Source organism: Trypanosoma cruzi, genomic scaffold (genome assembly GCF_000209065.1).
Source record: "Trypanosoma cruzi strain CL Brener 1047053517181 genomic scaffold, whole genome shotgun sequence".
Classification (NCBI taxonomy): Eukaryota; Euglenozoa; class Kinetoplastea; order Trypanosomatida; family Trypanosomatidae; genus Trypanosoma; species Trypanosoma cruzi.
Genome location: NW_001849540.1, coordinates 16,804 through 31,335, shown reverse-complemented (window position 1 = coordinate 31,335; position 14,532 = coordinate 16,804). Strand labels below are relative to the sequence as shown.

Here is a 14,532-nt window from a genome sequence, read left to right as displayed (position 1 = left end):
GCCTCCTGCTTCCTGCACAGCCACCAACACCCAACGCCTCCACCCACCCACCCTCTTCCCACTTCTTACGGCATCCTTCTTAGTTTTTGCGTGTGGAGCCGTTTTTTTTTCTTCTTTTTTTTTTTTTTATCTCACATATTTTTCTGTTCCATGAATGTTTCCATATTTTAATGTTTCCTTTCTGCATTTTTTTTTCCCTTTTTTTTTTCTTCTTTTTTTGTTTGTGTGTGTGTGTGTGTGCTTCTCTTGCTATTTTCGATTTAATATATATATATGTCAAGAATGGTTATCGGTGTACCTTTTTTTTTTTTTTTTTGGGATTTTACACGATGTGGCAACATTTCCCCTTTACTGCATGCATCTTAACTTTTTGACATTTTTTTGCGGTTTGTCTTTTCTTTTTTTTTTTTTTTTTTTTTTCTTCTCACTAAAGGGTGGGGCGGGGTGGAATGGCGGTGATGGAAAGACGGGAATCGGAAGTTGACCTTTTGGAAAAGCCTGGAAATAAATTATATGTTAGTGGGCAATGTAATGAGATCGTCTTGAACTGCTGGACGGAGTCTGCGAGGCGGCAATGTCTGCCAAGCCTCATGCGGGTTGACTCCCCCGACAGAAAAAGAACACCATCTCCTCTGTATCATCCTTTATCATTGAGTACGAATACGGAGAAACAGCAGCAGCAACCTCTGCCGTGCATCAACCTGTCCGGTAGTGCTGGCTCTTTTCTTAATACCAGTGAGGATGAGGTGCTCATGGCGTGGAATGTGTCTCCCGACACCCAGCCTCAGGCTGACCCCGCCCAGGCACGCGGGAAAAGGCCACAATCGTCGGAGCTGCATCAGGCAATTAAGGTTGCATTGGGCAAGCGCTGGCGTCCCTACGCCAATGGCGCCATCCGACGCTACAATGTGCCCTCCAAACTTAGAGGCGGGTCAGTCAATCATGATGGAAGGCAGGAGAGTCCGTTCAAATTTATCGAAGAAATGGCGCAGCGTCACGCGGAGGCGCAAGCGGAGAAACGTCTCCCGCACGATGTATTTGCTCCACAGCAATTGCCCCCCCGACAGTTTGTTGTGCGTCTCCCGGATGTGGACCCTAGGCGGGTGGCGGACGAGGTGAATGCAAAACCAAAGACGCTGTCAAATGCTGAGATACCGACGGAGTTATTGCACCGGAAGGTACTCTTTGACGCCACCTTGGGTGCGGTGAAGCCATACGCTTTGCGGGAGAGGGGGGATCAAGGGAAACTACAGCAGGGGAGAAGAAGAAAAAGGCCGGGAGAAGTACCTCCATCTATGCCGCTCACAGCCTTTTCACGTGATCCACTGGAAGTCTTTGTGGAGGCCATGCGATACCAACGACCCGCGTTGGGAGTTTATACCTTTGATGTATACTAAACGGAACATAGTACACGTACATACACAGACAGAGAGAGAGAGAGAGACGGAGAGAGAGACAGTTTACTCTGAAATATAATATTTTTGATTTCCTACTTTTTTGTTGTTTTGCTGAACGCATGAAAGATACAAACAAACGATAAACAAAACAAAACAAAACAACAAAAAACAACAACGAAATTGCCACGACAAACAAAAGGACTACTTGTGGCATGCTGTAAGGATGATACATGGCAGAAAGAAGGAAATGAAGGGGTAGAAATGTCATATTCCACCAAAATATATACGCACACACACACATATATACATACATATATTTACATATATATATATATATATCCTCCTGTCTTATTTCTCTACCACCATTACCACCACCACTGTTGTTGTTGTTTTTGTTGTTGTTGACTATTCTTTTCTCTTTGTTGCTGTTGTTCCTGCAGGTTACATTTTTTTTTTTTAACACTTAAGAGAAGAAAATCCAAAAAAAAAAAAAAAAGAAGAGGGAGGGAGAAGAAGCAGAAACTTAACAAAACAAACACAACAACAACAACAAGAAAGAAAGAAAGAAAGAAAGAAAGAAAACAACGGGTCAGGAGAAAAGAATTACAGTAGGATTTTTGAGTCCTTTTTATTTTTTTACCCGTTAAATTACATACAGGCAGTTATTTCATTTCATTTTAAGAAGAAAAAAAAGGTTTTTTTTTTTTTTTTTTTTTTTTTTTAAGAAAAGAAAATAATAATAAAAACGAGGGAGAGAGGGGGGGAGGGGAAACGTAATTATTATAAATAACAGTAATAATTAAAACCAAAACCAAAATATAATATTAATAATTAAAAACAACAACCGAACCAATCAAAAAAAAAAAAAAAAAAAAAAAATAAAATAAAAAAAAGAAACGAACTCATGCAGGGGTATTTTGCACTCAACCAACCTGTTCTTCCGTCCGGCTGGCAGATGGCCTACACTGCGACTGGTCAACCATATTACATGGATCATAATACAAAGACCACACACTGGACGCTCCCGGAGACGGTCAGCTATTCCTTTGGAGGCTACTACAACCCAGTAATGGTAGCTGGTGCCGGCGGCGGCGGCGGTGGCCGCGGCGGGCGCGGCGGTCGTGGCCGCGGTGGTCGTGGTGGCATCGATCAAGGGAAACGTAAAACGAAGATGTGCATCTATTGGGAAAAAAATGGTGAATGCAACTGGGGCGATCGTTGCGCTTTTGCACATGGTCAAGGCGAGCTTCGTGCGACGGCAAACTCCGGGACCTCACAGCCTCAACAGCCATCGCAGGAGGGAGAAACGCCGGCGTCATAATTTGCAGTTCCTTCGGAAGACGGCTCACAGATCAGAATTCCTCTTTGGCGCGAAATCGGAAAAAAAAAAACATAATAAAAAAACAAAAACAAAAACAACAACAAGAAAGAAAGAAACAAAGAAAGAAACGGAGAATACACAACAGCAAAAAGGGGGGAAAAAAAAAGATGAGGCGGAGTTTTTCCAAAGAGCAGCAGGGGAATGAGAGCAATGAAAAAAAGAAAAAAAGAGTTACTTCCAGGAGCCAAGGTGGGGGGATGGAGAGATAGAAAGAGGGAGGGAGAAAGAGAGAGAGAGAGAGAGAGAGAGAGGAAACAAACAAACAAACGGGATTTTTTTTTTTTCCATGCTGTTTCAAGAACGCCGATCTGAGGGATTGAACTGGAGTTTCTTCTATATATATTTGTGTGCATGTATGTATATACCCCTGTGTGTATGTACATGTGTGTCTGTGTGTACGCATGTGTGTGTTTTATTTGTCTGTCTCTGCCGGTCCCTTTGAGTTTTTGTCCCTTTTCAATGCTTTTCAGTCTGCCTGTGCGTGCGTGCCTGTGCGTGCGTGCGTGTGTGTGTGTGTGTGTGTGCGTGTATATGTGTGTGCATATCTGATTTTTCAGTTATAGAAAATAGGGGAGCGGTAGCGTTGAATAAAATGACCAAAGAGGGGTTTAGCTGCGATGGGGCACTTCTTTTTTGATTGGAGATTTATGTGAGGAAAGGAAGCGGCGATCCTTTGCTTGTCGGTGTACGTCGCTGTTAGGGGGCGTAAGGGCTTCAAAGGATCCCGGGGAAGGAGAAGGAGGAGGGGAACTTTGGGAAAGGTTCCCTCGTGATTCTTCTTTGGGAGTGGCGCAAGCTTTTTTTATTACGTGAGGAGGCGTGTGAATGGCGGGCAAAAAGGGCTACTTTTTGTGTTGATCTGTATCGCATGCATTTGACGCCAACGCTTTCTTCTTTACCGTTGCACGGAGGGGCTAACACACAGTGACAAGGATGCACTATGCGATGGGACGTCGATGATGACGTCGATGACGATGATGAATTTTGCGCTGCTGCCGGTGCCGCCGAAGTTCTTTTTTTTTTTTTTCTTAAATTTCTTTTGACTTTTTTTTTTCTTTACTTTTTCCAGACCTGTGAGGTGTCCCTTTTTTGGCTCTTTTTGATTGCCATGAAGTGGGATCATGTGTGGTTGTTGTTTTCGTCTCGACTGCCTGTGCGGAGCGCTTCGACCGTAGAAGAACTCTCCTTCTCTGCCTCTCTTTGTGTATGGTGGGTGGTGGGTACGAAATATTGGAGGCATGTCAAACGTCCGCTGCATCTCTAATCAAATTTTCCTTTTTTTTTCTTCTCTTCTCTCTCTCTTTCTCCTTTTTTTTTTTTTTTTATTTGCCTTATTTTTAGTCACTTATTCCTCTCCATGCGGGACGATGATGCCGACAAGTTCCCCAGAGCGTAAAGACAGTGAGAACGGAAATGAGAGGACAGCTCTCTTCTCATGCGACGTCTGTGATGACATGTTGTCGTGTTTCATGGCGGCAAGGAAAGCGGACCGACTTTGCTGGGAACAAAATTGTTTATTGCCGTCCTACGACAATGATGTTCTCATTGCCACATTCTTGACTTATCGATTGAGGTTGGCAATGCTGGAGGCGAAGGCGGAGTACATTCAGCGGCGGATGGAGGACACCGTGCCGTCGCACGTGGCTTTTGCCTCGAAAGAGAGTGAGGAAGAAATGCGATGCGCCCTTCGCAAGCATACAGAAGCTGCCATAGAGCGTTTGGCGGAGGTTTCTTTAAGCTGTTGGGTTGAAGAAGATGTGCATTCGGAAGTGTGTGCGTTTTGTGCAGATCTGTTGGGAGACGAGAATCAAACGACACTGCGGGGCATTGTGGAGGAGATTTTGTTAGAGGCAACGGCTTATAAATAAGGCCGAATTTGTATTTGCAGATATCGTCGACCGTACTGAATTTGGAATTCCGCACTGGCCTTCAACGAGGCTGCGTGTGTGAATGAAAGGATATATATTCTTTTTTATTGGTTATTATCATTATTATTATTATTATTATTATTTTTTTTTTTTTGCGCACGCCCTTTTTTATTTTATTTCTCCTTTTCTTTCTTTCTTTTTCTCTCTTTTTTTTTTTTTTTTTTTCGCATGTATGCACTTTGCCTTTAGATTTATTTTCTTCTCTGTGTTGCAGTCGGTTGAAAAAAGTGATGCATGCGAAAACCCGGCATTTTTTTTGGTTGGGCCTTATTGTGCTCTTATGGACATTTACTGCTGGAAGAGAGGCCGCACAGCAGCCCACTGTGGCTCTTTTCAACGGGGAACATGGGAATATCATGTCTGTGGCTACGTGGAGCGACATTGACTTTGGCAGGCGTAGTGCGATGGGTGGTGGGAGGCGGCCTGCAAGGGTGTTTGCGCTTGAAGCGACATTGCCCGTGGTGGGTCAGGAGAAGTCAAGTAAAGATGATGAAAGAGTGAATAGGGATCTTTATTTTTTTCCGTACTGTTCAGTGACTAAGAATTCGGCTGACAAGGAGGATAGCAATGCGCCTTGTTCGCTGAGCCATTTTGAGGGGTATATCTTACTGCGTTTTCGTGGTGGGTGGGAGGAGAATTTCGCTGTCTCACTTTGGCAGGACTCCGCGCCGAGCATTGATGTTGAAGTTGCTGAACGTGTTTTTCGAGATTTAATTAACGACAGCAGCGCAACATTTCCCTTTGCCATTGACGATTCTTCGGATAAGGATTCGACATTCTCTGGCATTATGCGACGTTACGAACTTATAGAGAGTTGCAATGATTTCACAGACGAATGTTTCCAGGCACGGCGTATGACATACACTACGAGCTTTAAGGAGATACCATTAGGGAGGTATACGGGACGAGTGATATTCAGCGTAGGGCTTCCAGGGGCTTGGAACAGGCCGTGGGTTTTACGGCTTAGGAGCACGATGCCACATGATTCTCTTACAGGTATAGACATTGTGTTGGTTTTAGTGGATAAGAAAGGATCGTTTAATTGGGAGTTGTGGCTGACTTCAAGTGGGTTTGGGCAACTATTTCTTGCTGTGTTGTGTGTCTTGGTGACGATGTGTTTCATTCTTGTCACGAAGGAAGTTGGAATGCGGCTTTCAGAGCCAACTGCATTGAATGGGCGTCGTACCACTGTTCTTTATGAGGAAACTGAATTTAACAATGGACATTGCCTCTCACTTTACCGGATTATGCTGGCTACTCAAGAGACGTGTATGAAAATTTTCTCTTGGCTATTTGTGGCAAAACGCGCAATGCACCGTTATTTTCATTCTTGGCCACGACGCAGGTGGGAAGGGGCGGCGTCAAATGTCGTGATATCAGCCGAGATGCGAGAAGTGGCCTCAAATGTAGAAGAAGATTCCCAACACATGGAACCTCAAAGTGACTGCGTGGAAATGAATGGTAGTAGTGAAGAGAGTGATGGCGATGAATACGTATGCCGTATATGTCGTTCCAAGAAACCAGTGGATGATTTATTTGCCCCATGTGCCTGCGATGGGTCTGCTAAATACGTGCATAAAAAGTGTTTGGAAAAGTGGCGTGCCATGACTTTGAACACGGAGCATCGACGTGTGTGTGCCGAGTGTAAGACGCCATATAATTTGGTGGTGGAGAGGGTTCCCATTTCCCCAGATGAACTTTTACACAGTCCGGTTTGTGTCCCGGCGTGCCGTCTTATGGTTAAGCGTGCGGTTGGACCGCTTTTTTTTATTTTTCTTCTTTGGATCGGTGGGTATTATCTAAAGTTCTGCATGTATCTTGTTACTGGTCTGGATGAGGGGGTTGTGTGGTCTGCGGCAAACTTCTACCACTGGGTGCTAGGGATATACAGTGTTGTTGCTCTATGCCTGAATTTATGGGCTTTGGAGTATGTTCTGATTGATTTTGATGAGTCTTGGCAGCAGTTGTTACTTCTTATTATTTCTCTCTGCACTGTTGAGATTCCGCTGAATTATGTGGGCCAAATAACCCTTTCATGGCTTTTGAACAGACACTGGTCTCTAGAAGTATCGTACGGCTTGGGTATCATCGTTACGGCTGTGTCTTCCATTACACTACTTCCCCATCTGTACGTTTTTCTGCAGTCACTCTCAACCGAGCGTGAAGTTGTTCTGCCACGTGTAGAGGGGGTAAGAAATAGGATCATATTGTGAAATTTTTGTTGCTTTGACCTCTTTTTTATTTTGTGTTAATTATGTGTTGTTCTTTATTATCTTTGTCTCGGATTTGCATGCTGTTGACCTTTTTTTTTTTTCTTCTATTTTTCTATTTATTTATTTATTTATTTATTTATTTATTTATTTTTCCCATCCCAATCCCTTTTCCCATCTTCATTGACCAATGCTAACGGGTGTGTGCGTATATGCAGCACTGGAATCAGGGATGAATTTGTGTTGATTTCCATGAAATTTCTTCTTGATGCTCATTGAACCTTATATATATAATATCCCACATGTATATTTCTCTTCCTTTTCAATTTTCTTCTTTTATTTTTATTTTTATTTATTAGTATTTGCTTTTTCCTTCGATAACTGTGCTCGGAAGAGAACTTGCAGAAAACAGACATGCTCCGTCGTAGTGCATTGTTTTTGTATTCCGGTGTCACGGCACCTCTCGGAAAGGGACGTGTGGTGCCTCTCAAGTTTGACGGCCTGAAGCCCGTGTATGTGCCTAAGAGCTTCACAACGCAGTTTTTTGTTTTGGGTCTCTGGTCTATCAGTAACATGATACCAAACTTTATTTTTGGACTGTTGCTGATTGCGGGGGCACATGGAGGACTGACGGGCGCATGGCCACCGGATCCGCATTCACTGCACCCGTAGAAACGCCTCATTCCCCCTTTTTTTTTTGTTTCTTTGTTTTGTTAAATGTATGCAGAGGCAAAAAGCTCGTAACTATAGTAGGGACTTGCGTAGGGAATTTGATTTGGAGTCAACAGGAGGAAGGAAGAATTTTTTATTTTTTATTGTTGACTTCTGTGAATTATTAATATTTATGTATTTTGCGTCTGTGAGAATCTCTCTTTTTTTCCTCTCTGCCCCCCATCTACTCCTTGTTTTTTTTTCTTTTTCTTTTTCTCTTCCATTCCGCCCGTCTCTCGTCTGTATTGGAGGGTGGCGGCGGGTGGCTGTGGTGGTGGTGGTGGCGCTGATGATGATGAGTGCTGCAGACGTCAAATTTACAAGTAGGCAAAAAATGTATTGTGCCCTTTTTCTTGTTGTTGTTGTTGTTGTTGTTTTTGTATGATGTTGTGGTGTTGGGCGGCGATTGCCTGAGGGGAAGTTTCCATGTGTTTGTCTTACACGTTCTTCTTCTTCTTATTTATTTATTTATTTATTTTTCAATGGACGGTGTGTTGCCAACAGCCTTGTAAGTGTAGGCTATTTCACTAGACTAGAGCGGAAGGGGAGACGGATAGAGAGAGCTGCCGCCCTGCAATACCTTTCCAAGGAAAACATACATATACATAAATACATACATATAGGCAGGCAGGCAGGCAGGCAGTTATATATATATATGTTTATTTTTACTGTGTGTACATATTAAAGTTGTTTTCATTTTGTGTTAAGGGAAAATAGCGTATATCCATTTATCTATCTCTCTATCTCTATATATATATTTATCTATATATAGAGTTTTTTTTTTTTTTTTTTTTTACGTGCTTCCGCCTGCGCGGAAATGGAGAACTACGAGGTCCTCAATCAACTAGGTGATGGAGCGTTTGGTCAGGTTGTGAAGGCATTGCATAGAAAAACGGGACAAATTGTGGCGATTAAAAAAATGAAGCAGAAGTACCATTCCTGGGAGGAGTGTGTAAAGCTGCCAGAGGTGACAGTGATGCGCCGCATTCATGGCCATCCGAATATAGTGAAGATGCGTGAAGTGATACGAGAAAAAAATGAGCTTTTCTTTGTATTTGAGTACATGGACGGGGACCTTCTGGGGGTCATCTGCAAGGCAAAGCAAATGCAGGGCCACACCACAGCCGGCAATGCCCCTCCCATACCATACCCGAAGATTCGAAGTTACATTTTTCAGCTTCTTCAATCCCTTGCATTCTTGCATCAACGTGGGTACTTTCACCGAGACATTAAACCTGAAAATTTGCTTGTGAAGAAGGACCCAACCACCGCGGCACAGGATGTGGTAAAACTGGCAGATTTTGGCCTCGTGAAGGAGATTCGGGCACGCCCACCGTTTACGGATTATGTTTCCACCCGATGGTACCGCGCTCCTGAGTTGTTGCTGCAAGATCGAGCGTACAGCAGCCCTGTGGATATATGGGCCGCTGGTTGTATATTAGCAGAACTTATAACCACTCGTCCTCTTTTTGCAGGTAGCAATGAGGTGGATCAGTTACACAAGATAATGGGTGTTCTTGGCTCACCCAATGAAAAAATCTGGCCAGAATGTTTTGCTCTTGCCAAGAAAATACGGTATTCATTTCCAGTAGTGAAGGGGGTGGGACTTGAGCGTGTGCTTCCCCCACATTTACCACCGCAAGCCTTGGATTTAATGAAGCAGATGCTTAGTTACGACCCCAAGAAACGTCCCACGGCCCAACAGTGTCTTCAACATCCATATTTTAGTATTGGTCTCGATGAGGAGAATTTTTCACCTTCCAACGTGGCGAAACAGTTGGCGAACGCGGTGAAGAAGTATGTCTCTAGTCCACAAACCGCTCCGCCACGGAACACGCTTGTACCTATTGCTCTCAATGCAAAGCGATCCAATGTAGGGGCCACGACGGCCATTTCAAAACAGGCGGGAGTGGGGAATCCCCCACCCCTGTCACCGCTGCAGGCGTTGTGTTCCCCCACAGCCACAGGTCTGTCACCCGTGTTGCTTGGCGAGAAGGGAGACCACCATTTACCGGTATCGAAATTGACGCCTGCAATCGGGTCTGAGGGCCATACGAAACGAAAAGTTCTTTCGCCAAAACTTCCCTCTTTGTCTTGTGAAAAACTTAAGGGTGTTGTGACAGATGTTTTGAATGGCGGTGATGGGGGGAATAATAACGGCGATGTCGATTTAGATGCTCTTACGAAGGAGTTTGAAAATGAACTTGAAACACTGAAAGTCCTTCCACAACAGAAAAAACAAGTTAGCCTCTGCACGCTTGGTGACTCTGCGGCAAACAAGGCTTTTCATAATCCAACATTTGGGAAATCCCTTTTAGTTCCGGGGGCGACCCATGCTTCACCGAAGGTGAACGAGGATGTTGTAGTAGATTTTCTTAATTCTACTCGTTACAAGAGGTCTTCGTTGTCCCTCATGGAAAATGGTGGTCCGTTGCATACAACGAGAAAGGCCTCTTTGAAGAAACAAGATCCCCTACCTTCATTGCCTCCAGCATTAGACAGTAGTCACCATGCTGTATCACCATCCATCAAGGCACTCTTGGCAAAACACATGAAGAAACGGAATGACTCCAATTCCTGAAGGGCGCACCGCTCTGAAGGGATCTTTGCTGGACGTACATTTGGTAGTGCCTTGCCCCTTGCACGATGGTAGATGACTGTATACGATGCTGACAAACAAACAAACACTATGGTAGACGGTGGTTCATTTGAGGATAAGAAAGAGAATGGGCGTTTTGAGATGTTTTAGAAATTCTCATGAAATCCCTTTTTTCTTTAAAATATTAATATTAATAATAATATCAATATATCAATATATATATATATATATATGCATGTGTTCATATGTAGTTTTTTTTTTCTTTTTTTTGAATAACGGACTGATCCCTTCTTTTTTTTTTTCCTTTTTTTTTCCCTTTTTTTTTTTGTGTGTGGGTGTGTGTGTGACTTGCACTCCTTTTCTCTCTCTCTCTCTTTTTTTTTTTTTTTTTTCTCCCTTCCTTTTCCTTCTCTATTATAAATAAAACGAAAAAAAAAAAAAAAAAAAAAAAAAAACTACGTTGCGTTCACGTTTGCGACTTAAAAGAGAATATAAAATTAACAACATTAAAATTAAAATACACACACACACACCCATTCACATTCACTATTGAGAATATAAAAAGGGGTATTTCCATTGTGAATATATATATATATATTCACAATTCTACCAACCAAAAAAAATACCCGCTGAGGGGTGGAAACTGCAGCAGCCAAACAAATTACAACAGGGTCTTTGCATCTGTGCTCTCTCTCTCCATATATATATTTATATTTATATTTATATATTTGATTTTGTTTTGGAATTGGCAGCCAAAAGTCATACCTGTTGTTGGCATCAATTATGAACGCTGTGCGGCCGGTGTGGGAACGTGGCGTCATGCGCGGTGCAGAGTTGTTGGCAAATTCTTCTTATGGAGTGTTATTTTTAATGGGGATTCTTATTGTGATTTGGGCCCTCATTCTGTACTATTTTTTCTTGTTTCTGCGGGGTTTTATCATGGACAGGCACCTCCGAAATATTCCGGAGGCACCGGGGAGAATCCCAGTGGTCGGCCACGCCCTTATTCTTATGGGGGGATCACCGTGGAGAAAAATGGCAGACTGGAGTCTCGATTCGTTTTCCCATGCGGATAGTAATAAAAAGAAAGATACTCCGCGTACAAGTCGGCTTGTCAGATTTAATGTTCTTTATCAGCGCGTTGTGTACATCAATGATCCTTTATTATTGAAGCGGGTCCTTCTGACAAACCAGCGAAACTACGCCAAGGATGTTGAAACGTCATACAAACATTTCCTCTGTTTACTTGGAACTGGGCTTGTGACAGCGGAGGGAGAGCATTGGAAAAAGGGCCGCCTATTACTTTCCCATGCTATGCGCATAGATGTATTGGAGGAAGTTCCCAAAATGACAATCAAGGCAGTTGGAAGAGTCATGGATCAAATTGCCGCTATTGACGACAAAAATCCATTTGTGGATTTGAATGAAGCGTTCCGTCACATGACACTACAAGTGATTGGAGAAACGACGCTTTCTTTGGAACCAGAGGAAACAGATCGTATTTTTCCGGCCCTTTACTTACCTGTTGTTCACGAATGCAATCGACGTGTATGGGAGCCGTGGCGTGCCGTGATGCCCTTCTTGGAAGGATTTCAAGAGCGTCGCCGCTGTTTGAAGGAGTTGAATCATGTAATTTGCGAGCTTATTTTGAAACGTTGGGAAGATCGCCACAAGCCACATAAACGTGACATTATCTCACTCTGTATATCACAAATTGATAAAATGGATAACGCAATGGTGGTGCAGCTGCGCGATGATGTCAAAACCATTTTATTGGCGGGACACGAAACTTCAGCGGCGTTGCTAACATGGGCAACCTATGAGGTGATCAGTCGCCCTGATGCGTGTGAAAAAATTGTGGAAGAGGCAAGGGTGTTGTTTGATCCGGCACGCTGCGAAGAGAAGGTTGTGACACCAGAAGGAAAGACGTGGGGCATTCCTACCGCGTCGGATGTACGCAACACACTACGATGGTCTCCGGCTTGTCTTCGTGAAACACTACGAAAGCACTCGGTTGTTCCCTTGGTCATGCGGCGTGCCTTGAAAAACGACGTATGGCCTGCCTCCATAACTGGACTTGATGGGGACGTCACTATTCCTGCAGGCTGCTCGGTGGCTGTAGGGATCCAGGCGGTCCACCGGCGTCCGGATATCTGGCCAGATCCTGATGCATTTAGACCAGAACGTTTCCTTGACGTGAAGCTTGAAAATAATTTTACCACCCCGAATCATGAGGCATACAAGGACACCGTTGACCCGTATGCGTTTATTCCCTTTATTAACGGTCCGCGCAACTGCCTTGGACAACATCTTTCTTTGATGGAGACAGAGGTGGCGCTAGCGTACCTATTTCTGAACTGGGATTTGCGTTTCTACGGTGCCGACGCTGGCGCAACGGATGTGGAGAAGCGCTTATTTCAGGAAGAGGTTGGGCGCCCACACGTTTTTATGTTTCCCATTGTACCCCAAAATGGCCTCAAAGTGGTGGGGACGCCCCGCATCTGAATGTGGAGCGCTAGCGAAGTTCGCCACAAAAAGAAAAAAGAAAAAAAAAAATGTGGAGGAGAAAAGTGATTTAAAGGTGGAAGGGGCGATGAGAAAAAAATGATATATATATATATATATTTTTTTTTTTTAATGAAAAACGAAGGACGAGGTTTTTTTTTTTTACTTTTTGATGGGAAGTGGCCTAAGAAAGAAAGAAAAAAAAAGGTTTTGGGCTTATCTTCTTGTTTTGGATTTGAGCGCAGTGCGCTTTATTTATATGTGTGTGTATGGGGAGGGGGAGATAAGTGGGGTGTGTGGACGTTGTGGCACGTGTGCAACCCGTCATCTTTTCCACCCCGAAAGAGACAAGAGGCATTAACTGGAGGGGAGGGGGGTTTGGGGTCAGGGGAAATGCATTTTGTAAAGAGTCTCATTAATGCACTGGGAAGAGGGGGGGTGAAGGTAATTTCTGGTAATGAACTGAAATTATTTGTAATGCTTAGACGCCACGCGTATTGGGGAGGCCCCCGCTGTTGAAAGTTACTAAGAACCAAATATGAACAAGCACACGGAAATGTTTTGGGACGGCCTGGATAGGGGACGCAGTGTGAAGCCATGCAACTGCATGACAGCAACAGTTGGTATATTTTTTTTTGTAAGGAAATGTAGCTGCGTTTTTGCCAGGCTTGTGGTCTTTCCCACTTATTCACATTCACAATTATTTGACTTGTTGAAGGCACACGTTTACAAAGTTGGATGAATTGGAGAAAAACAACAACAAATGTTTCTTTTTTTTTTTTTTTTTTTTTAGCCGGCAGAGATCATATATATATATATATATATTTTTTTTTTTCTCTGTCTGTGTGTGTGTTTTGGTTTGGGTGCTATTTTGCATATGTGTGTCTATTATCTGGGGGAGAGGGAGGGAGGTGAAAGGACATTTAGTCTTTTCTACGCGTTTAGGGCTGGGTGGACGGGGTAGCAACGCCACCGGAGTGAAACCATACATATTGTCTCCTTTCATTAATGCTCAAAGAGGCCTCTGAGTACATTTGTTCCAGCGGTGGGGCTGATGGGTGTGCTTAGGATTGACAATTCGAAGACTCTGTGAAGCGAAAAATCTCTTTTTGTTTTGTTTTTTCCTTTTTACGTATGTTTGTTTGTTTTGTGTGTATGTGAGTGGAGGAAAAGGGCTTGATTTCTTCCAAATACGTATGCATGTTCACTGGGTATCTCACGTTCTGGTTCTTTAGTAAATCTCCGTGCCCACGGGGTGGGAGTTGGACGCATCACGGCTAACGTGTGGTGCGGTGGGCGATCGGCGTTCGTTTCGTGAGGGAACGGAGAGTGTTGGCGGGGTGGGGGCGTGTCGGTTGATCTGAGGAAGGGAATGATGGGTGGGTACGACAGAAGTGAGGGCTTCTTAAAGAATGAAAATAGAAGTTTTTCTGCTCATTTTCTTCTATTATTATTATTATTATTATTATTATTTCTATTTGGAGGGACGTGCCTGTCCGCTCGTTGGCATCCGCGACGCGCCATTTTGTTCTTCTTTTTTGTTTTGTTTTGTTTTGCCTGCTTGACGCCCTTCATTTTAGTGCCGTTTTTTTTTGTTGTTGTTGTTGTTTTGGCGCACAGCGTGGATGAAAGGGACGTTAGGGGGCAGGTACGGCGTAGGGAAGATCCTGCACCTCCTGCAGGAAAAGCATGGCTGGCTCGCAAGCGATGCGCACGTCTTCTTCCTCGCTGGGAATTGGCAGGACGATGTGCGAAGATGGGTTACCCGACATCAGCAAAGACGCAAACATGGAGGACGGCC

The 14,532-nt window shown here is 43.8% G+C and overlaps 8 protein-coding genes across 8 annotated transcripts, besides 43 other annotated features; all 8 read left to right on the top strand.

Moving 5' to 3' along the window:
* Positions 1-14,532: a sequence feature (heterozygous, Esmeraldo-like haplotype).
* Positions 102-128: a microsatellite.
* Positions 187-223: a sequence feature (A-rich).
* Positions 394-423: a microsatellite.
* Positions 450-1,397, top strand: Tc00.1047053509231.50 (hypothetical protein, conserved; the record flags this gene model as incomplete). The annotated part of the gene is made up of 1 exon (XM_802883.1): positions 450-1,397. The coding sequence occupies one exon, from the start codon at positions 450-452 to the stop codon at positions 1,395-1,397; it is 948 nt and encodes a 315-aa protein (XP_807976.1).
* Positions 1,424-1,456: a microsatellite.
* Positions 1,539-1,577: a microsatellite.
* Positions 1,677-1,736: a microsatellite.
* Positions 1,776-1,801: a microsatellite.
* Positions 1,866-1,918: a sequence feature (CT-rich).
* Positions 1,949-1,978: a microsatellite.
* Positions 2,093-2,119: a microsatellite.
* Positions 2,211-2,235: a sequence feature (AT_rich).
* Positions 2,253-2,294: a microsatellite.
* On the top strand, positions 2,302-2,718 carry Tc00.1047053509231.39 (hypothetical protein, conserved; the record flags this gene model as incomplete). The annotated part of the gene is made up of 1 exon (XM_802884.1): positions 2,302-2,718. The coding sequence occupies one exon, from the start codon at positions 2,302-2,304 to the stop codon at positions 2,716-2,718; it is 417 nt and encodes a 138-aa protein (XP_807977.1).
* Positions 2,481-2,531: a microsatellite.
* Positions 2,778-2,825: a microsatellite.
* Positions 2,821-2,846: a microsatellite.
* Positions 2,979-3,029: a microsatellite.
* Positions 3,123-3,318: a microsatellite.
* Positions 3,789-3,843: a sequence feature (A-rich).
* Positions 4,017-4,646, top strand: Tc00.1047053509231.30 (uncharacterized protein; the record flags this gene model as incomplete). The annotated part of the gene is made up of 1 exon (XM_802882.1): positions 4,017-4,646. One exon carries the CDS (start codon positions 4,017-4,019, stop codon positions 4,644-4,646), a length of 630 nt encoding a protein of 209 aa, XP_807975.1.
* Positions 4,048-4,106: a sequence feature (A-rich).
* Positions 4,758-4,789: a microsatellite.
* Positions 4,811-4,871: a sequence feature (A-rich).
* Positions 4,937-6,919, top strand: Tc00.1047053509231.26 (hypothetical protein, conserved; the record flags this gene model as incomplete). Its single annotated transcript, XM_802886.1, has 1 exon — positions 4,937-6,919. One exon carries the CDS (start codon positions 4,937-4,939, stop codon positions 6,917-6,919), a length of 1,983 nt encoding a protein of 660 aa, XP_807979.1.
* Positions 7,025-7,069: a microsatellite.
* Positions 7,251-7,270: a microsatellite.
* Tc00.1047053509231.23 (hypothetical protein, conserved) lies at positions 7,331-7,588 on the top strand (the record flags this gene model as incomplete). Its single annotated transcript, XM_802885.1, has 1 exon — positions 7,331-7,588. The coding sequence occupies one exon, from the start codon at positions 7,331-7,333 to the stop codon at positions 7,586-7,588; it is 258 nt and encodes an 85-aa protein (XP_807978.1).
* Positions 7,879-7,925: a microsatellite.
* Positions 7,981-8,018: a microsatellite.
* Positions 8,084-8,105: a microsatellite.
* Positions 8,221-8,248: a microsatellite.
* Positions 8,249-8,270: a microsatellite.
* Positions 8,271-8,309: a microsatellite.
* Positions 8,349-8,397: a microsatellite.
* Positions 8,402-8,422: a microsatellite.
* Positions 8,445-10,208, top strand: Tc00.1047053509231.20 (protein kinase, putative; the record flags this gene model as incomplete). The annotated part of the gene is made up of 1 exon (XM_802881.1): positions 8,445-10,208. The coding sequence occupies one exon, from the start codon at positions 8,445-8,447 to the stop codon at positions 10,206-10,208; it is 1,764 nt and encodes a 587-aa protein (XP_807974.1).
* Positions 10,402-10,429: a sequence feature (AT_rich).
* Positions 10,432-10,459: a microsatellite.
* Positions 10,515-10,553: a sequence feature (A-rich).
* Positions 10,581-10,642: a sequence feature (A-rich).
* Positions 10,645-10,681: a microsatellite.
* Positions 10,925-10,956: a sequence feature (AT_rich).
* On the top strand, positions 11,010-12,731 carry Tc00.1047053509231.10 (cytochrome P450, putative; the record flags this gene model as incomplete). Its single annotated transcript, XM_802880.1, has 1 exon — positions 11,010-12,731. One exon carries the CDS (start codon positions 11,010-11,012, stop codon positions 12,729-12,731), a length of 1,722 nt encoding a protein of 573 aa, XP_807973.1.
* Positions 12,825-12,865: a sequence feature (AT_rich).
* Positions 13,498-13,522: a microsatellite.
* Positions 13,537-13,556: a microsatellite.
* Positions 14,177-14,204: a microsatellite.
* Positions 14,268-14,287: a microsatellite.
* Tc00.1047053509231.5 (hypothetical protein, conserved) lies at positions 14,357-14,532 on the top strand (the record flags this gene model as incomplete). Its single annotated transcript, XM_802887.1, has 1 exon — positions 14,357-14,532. A coding segment is annotated over one exon (176 nt), but the record flags the coding sequence as incomplete, so codon positions are not given.